The sequence below is a fragment of the Arachis ipaensis genome, chromosome B08, assembly GCF_000816755.2.
Source record: "Arachis ipaensis cultivar K30076 chromosome B08, Araip1.1, whole genome shotgun sequence".
Taxonomy (NCBI): domain Eukaryota; kingdom Viridiplantae; phylum Streptophyta; class Magnoliopsida; order Fabales; family Fabaceae; genus Arachis; species Arachis ipaensis.
This window is the reverse complement of record NC_029792.2, coordinates 129,570,317-129,586,284: the sequence shown is the minus strand read 5'-3', so window position 1 is coordinate 129,586,284 and position 15,968 is coordinate 129,570,317. Positions and strand designations below refer to the sequence as shown.

Below are 15,968 nucleotides of genomic sequence, written 5' to 3'. Positions count from 1 at the left end.
TTATATTTCTCCTGTTAAACATAATTTTGTGTCTCTGTATTTCTATCTTAATGTCTTGTCTCTATAAACAAGCACAACCTTATATACTCTTTCTAAATCTAATATATTCAAATTCGATTTAGTTTAAAGTTGTCAGTCTCATTATATATTTAAATATCATTAATTAGTTATTAAAAAATTATAATTAATTAGATTTTTTGTTAATATTTAACTCCTTTATTTATATGAACTAGTGTATGTATCCGTCCACGAAAAAATTCATAAAATATTTATATTTTTAAATATTTTAACAAAAAATACACGAAACAATTACTATCCTAAAAAAATTACAAATCACTATCAAAATTAAAATTGAACTTGAGAATAGTGAATAATCATCATTTTACACTCTTTCGAAGTGAAATAATTATTTGTTGATTTCAATACATAATTTAAAATAAAATAAAATTATTTATATTAGGATTCTATCTTTTCAAAAAAATTTCTATAAATAACTTTGATGGTTGAATTTGCAGATGTTTTTGCCTGATTCATGAGCAAAATTTTTAAACCTCTCTTACTCTTAACTCTTGAAAGTGCCACATATAATTGGTCGAATTTGGATCCTCCAAAATTTGAATTTTTACTTTAGAGGGTAAAGTATGATTTCTCACCCTTAAATAGTTTCTCTTTCATGTTTTCTCTTGGTCTCACCTATGAAATAAATGGTGAGAGATCACACTTTACCCTCTAAAATGAAATTCAAAATTTAGAGGATCTAAATCCTGATTGGTCATGTCTAAAACCTGGTTTGGACAAGTATAATCCAACATGAGATAAAGTTTGTCCTGAAACTTATTAATTACCATGGCAAATAATATTAGTATGGGAACTGTCTTCGTTAAAATCTAATTGAGACGGTTTCATTTGTTGGTACCATATTCATTATTGAAATCAAAGCAACATGACTTGTTAAAACTTCACATCCTATTATATGATTTCTAAACTTCCTAACTTATAGCCTTTTACCTTTAGAAAAATCACTGAATTTGTCCTCAGTAATATCACCAGAATACTAACATTGAGTATTAATTTATGTGGAGACAAATTCGAACAATTTATGTTATTCAATAATTTAAGACTATAGAGATCTAGTTGACTCTTCATATTTCCTTCATTCATACAAATTAAATTCGAACTAAGATATAATTTTTTTCCCTCTAGGATAATAGCTATTAAATGGTTGTTTACCTCTTCAACAACGTTCAATGTAGGAACTAGTATAGTTCTAGTTTTGAATTTATGTTTTTCAAAATATTTGGATAAGAAAAATGAACCAACTCATGAAATGTTTGGTCCAAAAAAAGAAATAACAATATTTTCTGAAAGACATCTCTCATGTAACTTAGCCTAAGAGTTGTGGTTGAGGTGCATTAGAAGACATCAAATTGCGTAGTCATGGCTAGGAGATGTCAGTTTCTGTTTCAACTCATGGCTGGAGGCTCCTAGTGTTGGAGGAGAAAAGAACGTTTAAGATACGATATTTTTAACAACTATCTGGTATATTTGGAAGGTGAGGAATGAAAAAGTCTTTAATGGAAAGAATCTGAATCTAAATGCAATAGAATGAGAAATAAAACATTGGTGTAGAACGTGGGTGAAGGGCCAAAATCATGTGTGCAACAGAGTGAGAGACAGATATTACATGAGAGACCTGAACTGGGAGACTTGTATACTGATTCGGAGTCATATTAATGCTTGATTGAGTATTGATTAGTTATGTTATTTGGTCATTTTGTGGATTGTTGTTTTTCTTTGCTTATCTTACATGCTCATATGTTGGTTCGAACTTTATCCCATTGTGGGATCTTACTGGAACTATCGAAAAAAGAAAATCTCAGTTTACCATCTATATTATTACCTATTGGAGATCAATACATGAATTTGCATTAATTAATATGATTGCAATATTTTCTGTTATATGTGTCTTGAATAACAAATATAGTAGCCGATAACTTGGCAAAAAGGGAAGACGGATTATACTAATTTGTTTTAGTTTGCTTTGTCTACCAAGAAAAACTAAGAATAAGTAGCTCAAACACACAAGATTGATGGCATTTACGTTGGTCTCTCTTAATGTTTGTCTAACACGGTTGTATTTTTTTTTTTGCAAAAATACCCTTAGTCAATTATTATAACATCAGTACTATATCTCTTATTTATTACAAGAATAACCCAATATTAATCATTTACCATCATATCCCTATTTTTTTATTGGGCCAATTAAAATTATATTAATGACTAATTTAACAAAACACAGAACTTCTTCCTACGCACGTGTTCCTACTAATTCGAATTGACACAATTCGAATTATGCTTTTATAATTCGTTCCAAGTTGATTCGAATTACTTGGACGCAATGGTTGGGAATAATTCGAGCTGTATTGATTCGAATTATTAAGGAATGTAATTCGAATAAAGTTGTTTCGAATTACATTATAGTGTGCTTTGACCGATTCTTGTATCAGATTCTTATTTGGTTTATATGCGTAATAAACTTCTCTCATTGGTTTAAATGTGTTTTTTACCCTCATAATTATGCCTATTATTACACGATTATCAATGTAGATAAATTATACCAAAAGTGCCATGGGCGAATAGAGCGAAAAAATGTGTCTACACACACATGGCCTAATTTGAAGAGTATACCAAAGCATGATAGATATGGGAAAGGACACTAAGAAGAAACTCATATATATGATGAAAAATAAAACACTTATAACTTGGAAATGGAACAGCAGGCTCCTTCACACTCCAACCATTAATTGATATTATGATGTAACTAAGTAGCTAGAAGCTAGATATGTGCAAAATATAGATGGTTGTCCCTTTGCAAGGTTTTTATTGTTTGCAATATCCATTAAATAGATCCGGCACATGGGTGCCCAAAAGAGTTATACTCTTAAGGCAGCTATTTAGTTAAGTCGGTTCTACTTATTTAGACGATTCTATCTACTTAGGACGATTTTGATAGATTAACTTTTGAAAAAAAAGACCAATCACTAAAATTAAGAACTAAAAACTAATTTGAAACATTTGATTTTTCTATTTTAATTATTACTTAAGAGTATGACTTGGGGAAAAAAAATGAAAAATCACTATATTTTGAAAAAATCAAACAATTTTTTTTCATAATCTAAACATCATTTTCATTTTGGTGTTCCTCTTTCTCTCTCAAACGGCGTCGTTTGTTAGTCCCCCGAAACCTTCTTAAGCATTGAAGTAGAAACAGTTTTGAAGAAGAAGAAGAAGAAACTTCGTTGTGTGAGAGGGAGCTGAGAAAAATCGTAGAATCGCGAAATGGAGAAGAGAGAACTGGAAGGTGCAGTTATTGCCAAGGTCAAAGAAGTCATTTCAGCTATAATGAACGCGAAACACGTTGATGAAGTCGTTTGTGCGCTTCATTCTATTGCCGCTCTTCTTTTCCCTCTTGATTCTTCTCTCATTTCAGGTTCATTCGTAGTGTTAATTTTGTGGTCCAGTTGAATGTGTTGTATTGTATGTCGTTGATTTTGAAAGAAGAATTTGATTGTTTTGTGTGAATTTCCCTCAAATTGTTGCAGGTAGCATTGAAGAGTGTTACCGAGATAAGGTTAGTGTTGTTCACATGTTTCCATGGAAGCTTGGAACTTGGTTTATAATCTTCAAGCTAGTTAGAACTGAAAATAAAGTTCATTATTATAATTATTATCATTATTATCGATTTTTGTTTTGAACTTTTTCCGGTGTGTTTAGGTGTTAGGAGTAAAAATTCCTTCAGTTGAAGAACGACAAGATTGGTGGGATGCATTTTACAGAGGAGTTGGGTTTCCTACACTAGCCAGGTTCTTGTTGCTTGGTAATATCCTTAAATTAAATTTCTGCTTAAATAAACAAATAAATAAATCATTGTTTCGACTATGCAATGTTGCTGATTTGGTTAGTGTAGTTCTTTATTTCAAGGACTATCTTTTTTTTTTCCTTTTGATTTTGGGGACTGTAAATATAGTTTTTTTTTGGGGTGTTAGAGTGATGTGTGTTTGCTCTTCTTGTTGTTCTCTTATGATAAGCAACTTTATGCAGATGTTGCTCCCAATTGGTTGGGATGTTTCCCCATTTCAGCACAGAAACATGCTTATGATGTTTTCTTTAGTCATGGACTTGTCAGTGAGGTGGTTCAGATTTTAGTTCCTTTTCTGCAGCAGAATGGGAGTGATGGTCTTGATGTTAGCGCTGTCATCTCAAATTCCGAAGGGTATGAGCATGCATATTGCGCTGTCTCTTGAATGTTGTTTTCTCAGTGTCATCTAATTTTTTATAAACATGCTTTTGCTTTATTTGGTGTTTACTAATAATCCAAATTAATTCATCAGTGGGGTAACTTATTCAGATTTTTACATTTATGACAGATTGCTTGTACTGTGCTTGCTTGAAAATAATGGGATGCTTCAGTTAGCAAGAGAGTTTGGGGATCCTTCTAAATCAAAAGGTTTTACTAATGAACGGATCAGACCTGCTGTGTCTAGAGTGGCACAGATTGTTGCGTCTATTCCTGACAAAGCTAGAATGAACACCCTGACTTTGTTGTCATCACAGTATCCTCTTTTTGCTCTACTTGGTTTAGATATTATATGGGTTTGGTATTACGGCATGGTTTTGTATTTCTTTTTACTTGGTTAACATATCTTATGGTTTCACTCTTTTCATTTGAATATGATTTGTGTGTACATTTCCCAACTCTATTATAGGAGAAATGATACACCTTCTAATCGTCTTCCTAATTATTACCCTTCTAATTATTAAACAGGGTAATGTCAAATGCATTTGTTATATTAAAATTGGAAGATGTTTTGGATGATAGTTTAGGTGGATATATCATTTTTCATATTTTGATGATTATGATTTCCTTTAGAAGGAAACTTACGTTTTTCCTTCACCAAGATTATTCAGTGTATTCTTCAAACAGATTATTGCACAGCTTCTTTCGCTAGCAGAAGAAAGAGACGCGACTTTGCTGGAAAATGTAGATGCGTTGGCTGAAATGGACAAGAATGGTGCATTGTTATTTGTTGGGGAAATGTTTTCTCGCATTTCTCGCCGTGGTTTTGCTGGTAACTACAAAATCTAAGACATTGGAACAGGTTTTCCTTTTTCTTTTTTGGAACATAAATAAAATTGCCTAGAATTAATGTTCAACCTTTGTGAAATAGGAAAATAGATCATGATTCTTCATATTCATCTTCTTTTGTGAAATGAAAGAAGAATTTGATTGTTTTGTGTGAATTTCCCTCAAATTGTTGCAGGTAGCATTGAAGAGTGTTACCGAGATAAGGTTAGTGTTGTTCACATGTTTCCATGGAAGCTTGGAACTTGGTTTATAATCTTCAAGCTAGTTAGAACTGAAAATAAAGTTCATTATTATAATTATTATCATTATTATCGATTTTTGTTTTGAACTTTTTCCGGTGTGTTTAGGTGTTAGGAGTAAAAATTCCTTCAGTTGAAGAACGACAAGATTGGTGGGATGCATTTTACAGAGGAGTTGGGTTTCCTACACTAGCCAGGTTCTTGTTGCTTGGTAATATCCTTAAATTAAATTTCTGCTTAAATAAACAAATAAATAAATCATTGTTTCGACTATGCAATGTTGCTGATTTGGTTAGTGTAGTTCTTTATTTCAAGGACTATCTTTTTTTTTTCCTTTTGATTTTGGGGACTGTAAATATAGTTTTTTTTTGGGGTGTTAGAGTGATGTGTGTTTGCTCTTCTTGTTGTTCTCTTATGATAAGCAACTTTATGCAGATGTTGCTCCCAATTGGTTGGGATGTTTCCCCATTTCAGCACAGAAACATGCTTATGATGTTTTCTTTAGTCATGGACTTGTCAGTGAGGTGGTTCAGATTTTAGTTCCTTTTCTGCAGCAGAATGGGAGTGATGGTCTTGATGTTAGCGCTGTCATCTCAAATTCCGAAGGGTATGAGCATGCATATTGCGCTGTCTCTTGAATGTTGTTTTCTCAGTGTCATCTAATTTTTTATAAACATGCTTTTGCTTTATTTGGTGTTTACTAATAATCCAAATTAATTCATCAGTGGGGTAACTTATTCAGATTTTTACATTTATGACAGATTGCTTGTACTGTGCTTGCTTGAAAATAATGGGATGCTTCAGTTAGCAAGAGAGTTTGGGGATCCTTCTAAATCAAAAGGTTTTACTAATGAACGGATCAGACCTGCTGTGTCTAGAGTGGCACAGATTGTTGCGTCTATTCCTGACAAAGCTAGAATGAACACCCTGACTTTGTTGTCATCACAGTATCCTCTTTTTGCTCTACTTGGTTTAGATATTATATGGGTTTGGTATTACGGCATGGTTTTGTATTTCTTTTTACTTGGTTAACATATCTTATGGTTTCACTCTTTTCATTTGAATATGATTTGTGTGTACATTTCCCAACTCTATTATAGGAGAAATGATACACCTTCTAATCGTCTTCCTAATTATTACCCTTCTAATTATTAAACAGGGTAATGTCAAATGCATTTGTTATATTAAAATTGGAAGATGTTTTGGATGATAGTTTAGGTGGATATATCATTTTTCATATTTTGATGATTATGATTTCCTTTAGAAGGAAACTTACGTTTTTCCTTCATATTCAGTATTCAGTGTATTCTTCAAACAGATTATTGCACAGCTTCTTTCGCTAGCAGAAGAAAGAGACGCGACTTTGCTGGAAAATGGTTGGCTGAAGGCTGAAATGGACAAGAATGGTGCATTGTTATTTGTTGGGGAAATGTCCCCCCCCCTTCCCCCCCCAAAAAAAAAAACAAATTCATATTGCAATTATTGAGTCTTTTTGTGAATAAAACGAGAAAAGCCATTTGCCATCTAGGCTCTACTTTGCAGAAGACAGTAGAAGTGTCACTTGTGTTATAGTTTGCAGAAGTTTATTTTCTAATGTTTGTGAACTATATAACACAACACAAGTAAATGGAAGCTAGTAAATCAATGTGAAAATGACATCAGTTCCAACTATGAAGTATGTCAAGGTTTTGAATGCATTGTTTTAGTCAGTTCAACTGCAGTGGCATGTGGTTAACTGGTTAACTGGTTATGGACTACTTATGCTTGTAACTATTGAATTGTTTAAAATGTCTGAAATTTTTTCTTGTAGATTTGCTATCTAGTGAATTAGTGCCTCGAGTTTTAAGGCTTGTCAAGAAATGCTTCTCTTCATCTAACCACTCATCAACTAAGGGATTGCTCGAGTCAAATCCAGAGTTTATGTGTTGGTCGATTATCATGGAAGCAATTAGGGATCCTTATACCACAGAAAGAATTTCTGAGCATATTTTGCATCAGCTAGCAACTCATCATGCTGATGATATCCAAGCCTATTGGGTTCTGTGGCTATTATTCCACCGCAATTTTAAGGTGCAAGCTTCCATCAGGTTAGTGTAAATATTATTTAGTTTTGCCTCTGTTCATGGATTATCTGCCCCATTTGGATCTAGGAAGAAAATTTGACAAATTCTTTTGAAATGAATGAAGAAAATGGTTCAAGGCAAGAAAACTCTGGAAGATTACTTAAGTTGCTATCTATAAAAATAAGGAAGGCATACAGAACTCTATAAATTACAAAAATGGTTAAGGTTGTGAGTCATATTATGAAGTTTTGATAGAGAGTGGTTGAGTGAGATTAAGATGGGAGACTTACATCACAAAGAATCACACCCTTCACTATCTTAACTAAAAAAAAATCTTCTCCTCCTTCCATATTTTACAGATATCTTGTTTGATCTGTAATAGTAATGATACTAATTTAAAATTAGGTATTTTGTATATACAATAATCAAAATTTCCTTAACATTTTGCGATTCTGATGTCAAATCATACTATATTTCTATTAAAAAGAAAATGGTCGAATAAGCCTCACTTACTGGTATCTGAGCAATTCTTCTTGTTGCTTTTACCGAGCTTCCCTCTTGTATCATCAAACCATCACCCATTAATACAACACCAATATGAGTCTAGAATATAGAATTTGTATATAATATTAACTAAAATAGTTTCAAATAGTTATATTTTTTAATAAAATCAAAGAAACAGAATTTTAGAATTATTTTTATATAGAATTTTTAAAGTTTTGTACCTTGTTAGGAAAATTCATAGGGATATACTCGAGGGATTAAAGAAATTTTTATATGATATTTTATATTCAGTTTATCTGATATTATTAATTTATCTGATATTTTATATTCAATTGAACTACATTTTCCTCTTTCATCGCCAGTTGCCCAGTTCCTACTTTATTAGTTATTATTTGCATTATGCCTTTACATTACGATTCCATACCTTAAAACATGCAGGCATGACACCACTACCATAAGTAGTATTTCCCTTTAGAATTTAATCTACTTGTATTAATAGAAGTGCTTATCTGTCTTTCTTTCTCTATGCTTCCATGGCCCCTCCTCAGGTCCATGTTTGTTGACAAATTCCTGCTTTGGAAGGTATTTCCTATTACCTGCCTGAAATGGATCCTCCAATTTGCTGTACATGAGTGCCCACCTGGTAATTCCTTGTCAGGACACAATCATCCTAGGTTCTCGAATGTTGTCGAACGGCTACTGACAACATGGTCCAAGAAAGAATTTGTGCAAACTGCACCTATTGAGCAGCAAGCTTGTATCCTTTTTCATTGTGCTAATTCACTGAAAAACATGCGGGAAAAAGATGGATACATACTATAGTTTCTGTTTGATATGAATTAATGAAGGGAGGCCCAATGTATAAAGATACCGTAAAAAGTGGGTTTTGAGGGTGGTTAAGAGACTAAGATGTTTATAGCCTTTTTCCCTGCAGGCAGAAAGGCATCTTTGCAACTACTACCCATGATCTTCATGTCACAAGGCTACAACTTTACTTTTGCATCAAGGCTCATCTTGCTTTATGTGAATTACTGCATAATGATTATAACAATTTCTCCTCTTCTGAGCATTCCCTGGGATTGATGTCACCTTCGTTATCGTGATTCATTTATTTTATATTTCCTATATTTATCTCAGATATATCTGCAGCTCTTGGACTTTCTTTAGAGACAATGTCTAAAGAAGAATTGGATGTGATGAAGGATTCCATGCATTTGATTCTTCAAGGAGTTAGCTGTAATTATTCTACACTTGATTGTTCAGTGTCTTGATAACAAGAATGGCAAATGAGATTTGTGGGATTGGAACTATTGCCTCAATTAATCCTTTATAGCACTATTTAAATACCATTCCCTATTTAATATGATCCTGTCAATTGTCATGAAATGAATTCAACCATGTCAAGTCTAGTGATAGGTTGCTATTTAAGGCATATAATCTGCAATGATTGTGGTGTTTGTGTACAATGATTACCAAAAGTTCGTATCACTGCTCTTCATTTAGCTATGGTTTCCTGTTTAAGAAAGTGAGGTTGAACTAATTGAAATTAATGCTTCTGATTTATGGACCTTTCTGTGGTACCTTTGGTTTTCCGAGCTACTAGTACCAATGAACAAATTGTGAATCTAATCTGTTTTATTAACTTATTTGAAGTTTTATCCTATCTGGTCCAAACCTATTTTTCATTTTAATTATCTATCATTTGAAAATATTCAAAACTTTTCATGTTTGCTAATAAGCCATACTTCTGGTTATGTAATATAATTCTCAAAGAAAAGGTCATTGTGTAGAAAATATTGAATGCTTTATGCTAAGAAGTGTCTGGTTTGTTCAATTCCTTTCGTATGAGGTTCATCCCTCTATCCATCCCATACTCATTAATTTTATGAATTTCTGAAAGTGGGGTTCTTTCCCTTCTTGCATAATGAGTGGTTGGAGTTCAACTTCTAATGATTTGTGTATTTGTTTCAGGTAGGCTGGAGAGTCCAAATGATTTAGTTCGCAAAATGGCTAGCAATGTTGCCTTGGTGTTTTCTAAAATTATTGATCCGAAAAATCCTCTGTACCTCGATGATAGCTGCAGTGGGGAGACAATTGATTGGGAGTTTGGATTCACTGCCCTCAAGAAACGAAATTGTGGAGAAAAGGTAGTTGAGAGAATGAAATCATCTGAACTGCCAAGCAAGGACAAGGACTCTGACTTTCCTGTCAATAAAGAAAAAAGCATTAGTGTAAAGGTTAAAAAGAATATATTGGACTTTGATACTCTTGATCCAGATGAGATAATTGATCCAGCATCCCTGAATCTTGAATCAGACATTGATGATGATGATGACGACGACGATGATAGTGCAAGTGAGAATTCATATTCGTCAAGTGATTCATCTTTGCAGCCATATGATTTGTCAGATGATTACTCAGATCTGAAAAAAAACTTCTCCCAGTTGACTGATATTGTTGCGGCTCTTCGAAAATCAGATGATGCTGAAGGGGTCAGCTATTTTCTCCCAGCGCAGTCCTTAGATGCTTTTTTACTATCTGCCATATCTACAATTCGTAAATATTAATAATTAAATACTACCAAATATTCTATGACGTAATACAAATTATATTGTTACAATAGTGCTGAAATAGCAAGTATTCTGGTTCAAATTAAGCTATTCAGAAACTACATTGTTCTCTTATGTCAGACTGATCTGATGTATTCTTGCCTTTATGTTGAAACTTAATGTTTGGCAAACTTTCAATCTCTTGTTGCAGGTGGAAAGAGCTCTTGATGTTGCTGAAAAGCTTATAAGAGCGTCCCCAGATGAACTAAAACATTCCGCAAGGGATCTAACCAGAACTCTTGTTCAGGTTCGTTGCTCTGATATATCTTTAGAAGGTGCAGAAGATTCAGCAGAAGAGAAAAGACAAAGAGCGTTAGTTGCATTGGCTGTCACCTCCCCATTCGAATCGCTTGAGACACTGAACAAACTGTTGTATTCGCCTAATGTAGATATCAGCCAACGCATTATGATATTAGATGTCATGACAGAAGCGGCTCAGGAGCTCGCTGAATCAAAAATTTTAAAACCCAAACATCCAACTAGGGAGACTAGTTCCCTTATTTCAGTTGTTTCGGATACTCGACCTTGGTTCTTGCCTAGCAACTCAGGGACTCCAGGGGCAAGTTCCTGGAAAGAGATCTCAGGAACTGGAGCTTTTCAGAACTGGTCAAATACCTATGAGAGGGAACTTCCCCCGAAACCTAACCAGGCCATGAAAGGGAAAACACGCCGGTGGAGCCTAAGATCCCCCTTTGCAGAACAAAACCAGATGGAGTTTTCTCAGAACAAGTTTCCCATGTATGCTGCTGCATTCATGCTTCCTGCTATGGAGGGATATGATAAGAAAAGGCACGGTGTTGACTTGCTTGGCAGGGATTTTATTGTCCTTGGGAAACTCATTTATATGCTTGGTATTTGCATGAAATCTGTAGCCATGCATCCAGAAGCGTCTGTGCTAGCTCCTTCCCTCTTAGATATGTTGAAATCCAGGTAATGATTGAGATATACATCATACTTTTGATTGCAAAGCTTGTTACAATTGACAGTGATTCTGTGTGTGCAGATCCACGTAAAATAAACGGTTTGGTGCTCAATTGCTTATATTGATTTATATTTTCCTCTTGGCACCTTAGTAGAATTTTTTGGTGATTTGGAAAAATTGCATAAATTTTTGTTATAAACTCATGCAGAGAGGTATGCCATCACAAGGAAGCATATGTGAGAAGAGCTGTCCTCTTTGCAGCATCATGCGTATTGGTCGCTGTTCATCCTACTTACATTTCTTCTGCCTTGCTCGAAGGAAATGTGGAAATTGCCTCTGGCCTTGAATGGATTCGCACATGGGCCCTTGATGTAGTAGATTCAGACACAGATAGAGAATGCTATATGGTAAGCAGAGCAAATATGAAACTTCCAAAAGTTTCAGATTACATGTCCTCCCTTCTTTACAAGCTTTTCAATTATCTCTGCTTGTATCTCTGGTCATATCAAAGGTTTAAACTTTCATTATTTGATTTACAGTCGTTTACTGTCTCAAAGATTGTAGACATAAGTTGTTAGTTAGTTAGTTATTGCTTCGTTCGTCTCATAAGATTTATGATATGAAATTTCGACATTGACTCTACCTGTTGATATTATTATTGTGACTTCTATTTGTATATTTCCTCTTATGCTTCCTAATTATATGTAGGAATTACTCCTTTCCATTGTTAGACTTAGTTGTTCCGTTAATCTTCTCTGACCGAATACACATTTGCTTTACTATAGATGGCTATGAAGTGTTTACAGCTCCATGCCGAGATGGCTCTCCAAACTTCGCGAGCTTTGGAGTCAGCAAAAAGTTCATTAAAGTACAGTCCTGCTCTTCCTTCCGATGCATCCAAAGTGACCATTAAGATCCCCTATTTAAACAAGGATTAGCCATTTTTCTTGCTACTGTGATTTTTTTTTTATTATCCTGCAGAATGTAAATTCAAAGTCACTCTATTTTTTGGGTCAACGGAATCACTCTACTTTCCCCTCTGCTGCTTTTTCATCTTAACTTTTAGGCCACTCCTTGTATCTTACATAAAATGTGTATTTATCAGTCTTCAGAGCTAGCACTTGGTATAACACCAATGTTCATATAGTGATATTACAAATGCGTTTCAAGTTTAGTAATATTCATTGTAACATCATTGCTTAATGCTTATTGTATCTGGGGTGACCATCTCTTTTCTATTTAGTTTGGCCACCTGACATAATTCCTGAATAGAAAATATCAAAATTGATTTTACAATAATATTCCGATACAGCTTAATAATTGCTGCATTATATATATATATATATGCAACAGTAAATTTGGCAACATTGACATTCCCACATGTAATGAAACTACCCGCAAAACATGTGGCATTTCACTAAAGTTCTTTGTTTGCCAAAGAAAAATCAACGATCTATAATAATAGTGTTAAATTTGGGAGGATTCCTTCTTTTAATTATAACAATCCCATCCCATAAGAACTCTAACTTCATGTCAAATTAACTAAGCTAGCATAAAAGGTTAAGAAATGTTCCTACTTACATGCAACTTTATTAACTTCATAGATATCCGTAAGAGTACTTGAGTATCAGTTCCAGCAGAAAATAAAATCCAACAAAGTTGAACTACACATATTGGAATGTTACAAACAGTTTGTACTAAAATTTTGGGACTTCTAGCCCATTGAATCAAGTCCCTCAAGAAACCTATCCAAGCCTTCGTGGGTAAACCAATCTTTTTTCATCTGCATCATGCCAATTTCAAACAAAATATTAATCAACACATATATCCTTTAATAATAGTAATGATAGTAATAATTAGCAAAAACAGCAAAAGAGAAAACTCACAAAGTAAGGATACCCTTCCATGCTAAAATCATCGGGGGCGACACTAAGAAACAGTTTAATGAAATAGAGAACAAAGTTTCCACATTCATTACCGTCTCTTTGTTGTGGCACCTGCAATTATTTGTTTTTCTTCAATCAATGGTTATTTATTTATTTGGATAAATAGGGACAAAAATCCTAAGAAGTCAAAATTTACCTTAGGAATCAACAACGGAATTCGAGATACGATTTTCTTAGTTTCTGGCCTGTCCGCTGCCTGATAAATATCTAGAACAAATCTGAAAATGGAGATAAAAGCTTTAGAATACTGCTCCTAGAGCAATGCATGATCCAAATAACAATGGTGAACCTTCTTATCTCCGGTTCAAGTCGCCTTGGATTCGCCATTGCAAGAGAATCTAGCAACAACATGCAACGTGATCTGGTATTTGTTTGCGCGCTCTCACCAAAATGGCAGAAGATCAAAAGGCTCCAGTGACCCCTACAACATTTCCATGTCAAAGGATGAATTCCTCAAACTAATATTTAATAGTTTCTTTTTTCTTTCTTTATATATAAAAGGAAAATATCAGTACGACAGAAAGAAGAAAAATTCAAGAAAAGGAAGGATAGAGATCCTTGTTGTCAGAGAAAATTAATTTCTATGCATTGACAGCATAAAAATTCCAACAAATACATATGCAAGTATGTGCCAAATTAGCAAAGATAACTACCATCTATGAAGTAGCTTTCCTTCTCAGGAAAAAGGAAAGTCTTCTAAATAATCATGAACTTTATACCAAATAGGCTCAAAAATCTAGTCCTATCCCTAAATTTTATGAGTGAACAATGCTTTGACAGTTAAAAAACTGAATGCACTTACCAGCAAACTATTGGAACAAAAACATATGCCTTTGAGAAAATATGCGCCTTTTTTATCCAAGTCAGCACCTTCTCTTTACATGAGGCCCTCCTGTATAGGCTAAACCATAAGCTGTCAAAGTATGTGCTGCGCCTTCTCTTCTCTTCCGAGAAACTCCTCCATATTTTCCTGTGAGAAAAGGTATAATAAGAAACAAGGACATTCGATGTATTTCCTTTTATATTGAACACTATAACTCACTCCAAGTATTCACCGAACAATCCACTGTCTAGCTTTTCTCTGGGTTTACAGAGTTCTTCCTCGTCATCAGATTTTCTCTTCCTCTTTGATTGCACTTTCCGAGTCATGTCACTCAAATAACAGGGCAATGAGTTGGTAACACTTCTTGTCACATCTATTACGGGCTCACTTTTCTTTCCTCGACGACTATAGACAAGCTCAATTCTACATCTTGGGCTTACTTCTGTATCTTGCTTCACAACACCCACTGATAAGAAAATCCCAAAATCAACATAGCATCTTGGTTTCCACATCAAATATAACACAACAAAGAACAGAAAACTAATACACCACCCACCCCCCTTTTTCCCCTTGTTCTTTAATCCAAAACAAAGAAACCAACCTTAAAGGTGAGAAAATTGGAAATAAAATCAGGAAAGATAGAGAAAAACCTAAAACGAATGTACATGAGGTGGTCAAAGAAAACAATCCACTGTAGACATAATATATGATAGATCTCAATGGCAGGATGCGGACTCTACCTAGTGGGATAAGACTTTGTTATTGTTGTTGTTTATTAGGAATCCAACTAACCCAACTTGAAGATTATGGGTGCCTCTTCTAGAAAGGGTTTCCCATTCAACCACCCCTGAGCTTAGCTATAGTTTGTAATTCACCCTAACTAAAGAGCAAGTCTTTTTCCCTACCTATTCAAAACCATCTTCAAGTATAACTCAAAATAATCTTTTCAAACATGATATAACAAACCAATATGTGTATACAAATTTTTCACAAAATTAAGATCTGGATTAAGAATGATCATGTTTATACACCCAGAACCAAACATAAGGGCACAACACAAACCCAATTACACTTCACGAGCATGTAAAACCAGCAATGTGGTGAAAACAAGAATCCAAAGTAAAACAACCCTAATTACATTATACATATGCAAGAATCTGAACTGAAGCATGTTCTGTTAGCAACAAAAAGCTATGATCAAGGTTTCGCTGCTATCATTATCTTAGAATCATAAACATAAGAAATAAAGAACTAACCTTGATCATCGCCATTATCAGCAGCAAGAACCTTTCGAGTTCTAGCTCTGGTTTTCATTGATGCTGATGCTTATAACCTAGCATGTACGGAAAGTTTCATTGGAGCGCGCTTCCTTTTCTTTTTGTTTTTGTTTTTCTTTTTTTTTTTTTAATTTATTTTGTTTCATTTAATGTTATCAATTACTCACTGTGACAGTGACAGATTTTAAGATATTTTTACTGCACCATGCTAACTGTGACAGTGACACTTTTGTTTTTTCCTTGAAAGTGGTGTTATTAATTGTAAGATTTTATTATATAATTTTTTATAGATTTTTCTTCATTTTACTTTAACATATATAGTATAAGATATTTCTTATTTTTATTAAATAAGGAATTATATTTTACTTGTTAATTTTTATTTATTATATTTTATATTAATAATTAAAATTTTAAAATTTATGATTTATAGTGTTTTTTA

At 33.8% G+C, this 15,968-nt stretch overlaps 2 protein-coding genes and 1 long non-coding RNA gene across 5 annotated transcripts; 2 read left to right on the top strand and 1 right to left on the bottom strand.

Annotated features, from left to right (window-relative positions):
- LOC107613380 (telomere length regulation protein TEL2 homolog) lies at nt 3,208-12,690 on the top strand. Of its 2 annotated transcripts, XM_016315347.2 has the most exons (13): nt 3,208-3,490; nt 3,603-3,631; nt 3,775-3,877; nt 4,102-4,273; nt 4,428-4,613; nt 4,969-5,129; nt 7,196-7,472; nt 8,501-8,709; nt 9,090-9,188; nt 9,924-10,444; nt 10,713-11,491; nt 11,692-11,890; nt 12,269-12,690. In XM_016315347.2, the coding sequence occupies exons 1-13, from the start codon at nt 3,340-3,342 to the stop codon at nt 12,419-12,421; spliced, it is 3,039 nt and encodes a 1,012-aa protein (XP_016170833.1). In that variant the 5' UTR covers nt 3,208-3,339; the 3' UTR covers nt 12,422-12,690. The 2 variants fall into 2 exon arrangements, with proteins under 2 accessions (XP_016170833.1, XP_020965893.1); XM_021110234.1 differs by lacking the exon at nt 3,208-3,490 and having other exon boundaries at nt 3,597-3,631; nt 3,775-3,863.
- LOC107613381 lies at nt 5,274-6,761 on the top strand. Its single transcript, XR_002353170.1, has 5 exons — nt 5,274-5,350; nt 5,494-5,596; nt 5,821-5,992; nt 6,147-6,332; nt 6,688-6,761. It is a non-coding gene; the product is annotated as an uncharacterized LOC107613381 (long non-coding RNA).
- Nucleotides 12,970-15,665, bottom strand: LOC107614102 (probable ubiquitin-like-specific protease 2A). Of its 2 annotated transcripts, XM_016316336.2 has the most exons (7): nt 15,509-15,665; nt 14,472-14,718; nt 14,232-14,399; nt 13,719-13,850; nt 13,566-13,647; nt 13,370-13,480; nt 12,970-13,266 (listed from the first exon to the last, which is right to left on the bottom strand). In XM_016316336.2, exons 1-7 carry the CDS (start codon nt 15,564-15,566, stop codon nt 13,198-13,200), a joined length of 867 nt encoding a protein of 288 aa, XP_016171822.1. In that variant the 5' UTR covers nt 15,567-15,665; the 3' UTR covers nt 12,970-13,197. The 2 variants fall into 2 exon arrangements, with proteins under 2 accessions (XP_016171822.1, XP_020965894.1); XM_021110235.1 differs by lacking the exon at nt 12,970-13,266 and having other exon boundaries at nt 13,375-13,498.

Excerpts from the sequence above, each read along its gene's own strand:
- LOC107613380 (XM_016315347.2), top strand. The coding sequence starts at position 3,340 with ATGGAGAAGAGAGAACTGGAAGGTGCAGTTATTGCCAAGGTCAAAGAA. Across the intron at positions 3,632-3,774 it reads AAGAGTGTTACCGAGATAAG|GTGTTAGGAGTAAAAATTCC; the intron begins GTTAGTGTTGTT and ends CGGTGTGTTTAG. Across the intron at positions 11,891-12,268 it reads CAGATAGAGAATGCTATATG|ATGGCTATGAAGTGTTTACA; the intron begins GTAAGCAGAGCA and ends GCTTTACTATAG.
- LOC107614102 (XM_016316336.2), bottom strand. The coding sequence starts at position 15,566 with ATGAAAACCAGAGCTAGAACTCGAAAGGTTCTTGCTGCTGATAATGGC. Across the intron at positions 14,719-15,508 it reads TGATAATGGCGATGATCAAG|TGGGTGTTGTGAAGCAAGAT; the intron begins GTTAGTTCTTTA and ends TTTTCTTATCAG. Across the intron at positions 14,400-14,471 it reads TTGTTCGGTGAATACTTGGA|GAAAATATGGAGGAGTTTCT; the intron begins GTGAGTTATAGT and ends CTTTTCTCACAG.